Raw genomic sequence first — 3,061 nt, 5'->3', positions numbered from 1 at the left:
TTATTATGTGTGAACGCTTCACGCTTTGTATTTCAGTTTTTGCATCTTTTAGCTTTTATTCCTTCATCAGGCTTCTAGTTATATTCTTGATATATATATATATATATATATATATATATATATATGCTATATTTTGAACTTTCGTTACGCTTTATCACCCTTTGCTTTACGGCATGAGGTAAGGTATAGTGTGATATGGTGTTACATTTATTGTATTAGTGCGATTTGTCCTCGTGAGCCTGAGGAATGGACTGATTGTGCTTCATTGCATACTCTAGGATTGATTTTCTTTTGTGCTATTTAGGATATCTGTTTGATATGCATAGCATGCTTGTTTGGAGAACCTTTGGGATACTTGAAGCACTGAGCTTGAGATATTGAGATTGATCTCCTTGATATCGATTGTTTGGTGTGAAAAAAAAATCCAAATGGCGCCTCGTAGGCAAGATTGACCACGTACACGAGGAGTGAGTGAGGGTAATCTGCTAGTTGTTAATCATGTTGAGTTCATGGCAGCAATTACAAACCTAGCCAAAATGATGCAAGTGAGCACTGTTGTGATTACTCATGCTATGAAAAGGATGGGGCATGGGAATGGAAATGGTACTGGGAATGAAGAAGGAACTGGGAACAACTTAAGAGTTTGGCCGATGACTCTAGTTGCTTTTTTGAAGGTTAACCCGCTGACTTTTAAGGGATCGACGAACCCTACTGTGGCAGACAGCTGGTTCCAAGCAATGGAGCGTGTGTTACAAGCTCAACATGTTTTGGAAAACCAGTTCTTGGAGTTTGCAGCATATTTGTTATTGGGTGAGGCTAAGCACTGGTGGCAAAGAGAGTGCCGACTGATGCAACTACAAAATGAGGATATTCCCTGGGAGTTGTTTCAGACTATCTTCTACAAGAAATATTTTTTGAAGTCAATTAAGGAGGCAAGGGAGTTGGAATTTATGCAGCTGAAGCAAATGTTTATGACTATAGTAGAGTACGCCAGAAAGTTTGAGGAACTTTGCAGGTTTTTGAGGATTTTTAGGGTGCTCCCGAGTCCTACGAAGGTTGGAAATACATCAAATACCAAGACAGCTCAGGATAACATTATGAGTGCAGTGGCTCTGCTAGAGATTAGGAGATTCTCCGAGTTGGTGAACAAGGCGCGAGTTGTAGAGGACTGTGCCAAGAAGATTGTTGTGGCAAGAGATAATTTTGAAGGTACCAACAATCAAAGTCATGGAGTGTACTTTCAACCGAGGGGACCGAACTTCAAATGGAATGGACATGCCCCTCAGTATCCTCAAGGTCAAGGAAATTTCGGGAGGAATAACAATGCCCAGTTTCACTTGGAAAAGGGAAGCAGTCTATGCTATACTTGTGGACTATCTAGACACATTGTTAAGGACTGCCATCGTGGGAAAAACCAAATTGTGGGTCGGAATCAACAACTAATCCGTGTGTTTGCATTGGATGTGAGTGATACGATGAGATCAGATCCTCTGATAAGAGGTAAGCGTATAAAGTTGGTTTAGAATGTTTCTTGGACCAAAGTTTAGCTTAATTTTATCTTATGGAATGTCACCGTTAGGGCTGTCAAAACTTAGAATCTTGTTGGAGGAACTGATGGAAAGCAAAAATTCTGGTGGACGTAGCTGAGTAATTCTGATTCTTAATGACAAACAATCAGAGTAACGCAATGAAAGTGTGGTGTATGATCTGAGTGCCGCAATGAAAGCACGATGATTGTGATAAGATTAGGACTACTATGATGAGAAGGAGAAGTTACAGGAGACGAGTTGTTTTAACAATTAGCAAAAGGTCGGGGAGCTATACGTTGAATTAAAAGAGAACTACTCTCACGTACCTATGTGGTGATTGACATTTTCGAGGGTAAAAATTTTTGTTAGGGGGGTAGGATGTAAACTCTAGGAAATTAATAAATAAGTAGCCAATAAATTAATAATTGTTTAAAAAAATATAAGAAATTAAATTTTATAGTTTAAGGAAGTAAAAATGATTAAAACACGAATTTTAACACTAATTTTAAAGATTATGGCCCAAAATGGGGCTGTCGGACCGAACCGATTAAACCGGACCCACAATAGGCCCAAGGCGTAATCCAATCACCAACACTTATGAGCTTCAGCTCATCTTCCCCAACAAATTGGTGAATCTAGTTGAAAATTGGAGGAAAGGCAAGAAACAAGAACTCAAACCCTAACCTCATTTTTAATTCCACTTATCTTTCAACCTGGAGCTCCGATTGACGAGGCATCAGTGGCCACGCGTTTGTCTCAGAATTTCCTACGAAATTCATCGAACAATTTGGTAAGAACTTTAAAATTGCTCGCCCAGGCTTCCTTCGTTAAAATTCTAAAATTTTAGGTTCTTGGGTTTTGAAATTTTGTGATTTAATGATGATAGGTGTGCTCTAGTTGTGAGGAATTACTGAGTTTTGCTTCGATTACCTAATGGGAATGGTAAAGGAACTCTAAACCCTTGTGGTTATCCAATTATATGAACCCTAGTTATTAATTTAGTAAATTTCATGGAATTAGATTAAATTTTGTTAAATTGGAGAATTAATCGGTGAACTGGAGCACTTGAAATTAAGCTTTGGTGGCTGGAGCTCTTTGAAATCGATTTGGAGTCTTAGGAAGCTTAGAGTTGTGGCATTTTTGGCTTAGAGAGAAATCGGCCAAGGTTTGGTTTTGGTTTATCAAAAATAATATATAATGTTACGTGAAAACTTAGACTAGTTGACCATAGGATAAGTTGAACTAAGTGAATATGTTGAGGTTTAGTGATTTCAAGTGAAAATATTGAGTCAATCTTGAAAATTTTATGATAATTTTTATTAATGAGATTGACGATAGTTAATGATGATTGTGATGATTGATGATGATAATAAATTATGATTTGATGTCATTTTAACGAATGATGTTTGAAGTTGGGTTGAAGATTGATGGGTGGATCGATAAGATTGTATGTACTGATGATGAGAAGTGTTTGAGAAATAGGTGGATATGATTTTGGGAGCATTGGAGTTGTTTTGGAAGTAAAATAATGG

At 37.6% G+C, this 3,061-nt stretch overlaps 1 protein-coding gene across 1 annotated transcript; it reads left to right on the top strand.

Moving 5' to 3' along the window:
- The first annotated feature begins 509 nt into the window (after nucleotides 1-509).
- On the top strand, nucleotides 510-1,523 carry LOC130949908 (uncharacterized). The gene has a single exon (XM_057878509.1). It carries the CDS (start codon nucleotides 510-512, stop codon nucleotides 1,521-1,523), a length of 1,014 nt encoding a protein of 337 aa, XP_057734492.1.
- Nucleotides 1,524-3,061: the final 1,538 nt, after the last annotated feature.

The sequence above is a fragment of the Arachis stenosperma genome, chromosome 9 (genome assembly GCF_014773155.1).
Source record: "Arachis stenosperma cultivar V10309 chromosome 9, arast.V10309.gnm1.PFL2, whole genome shotgun sequence".
In the NCBI taxonomy this organism is placed as follows: Eukaryota; Viridiplantae; Streptophyta; class Magnoliopsida; order Fabales; family Fabaceae; genus Arachis; species Arachis stenosperma.
This window is presented reverse-complemented; position numbering and strand designations above follow the sequence as displayed.

Coding starts and splice junctions, on each gene's coding strand:
- LOC130949908 (XM_057878509.1), top strand. CDS start 510: ATGGCAGCAATTACAAACCTAGCCAAAATGATGCAAGTGAGCACTGTT.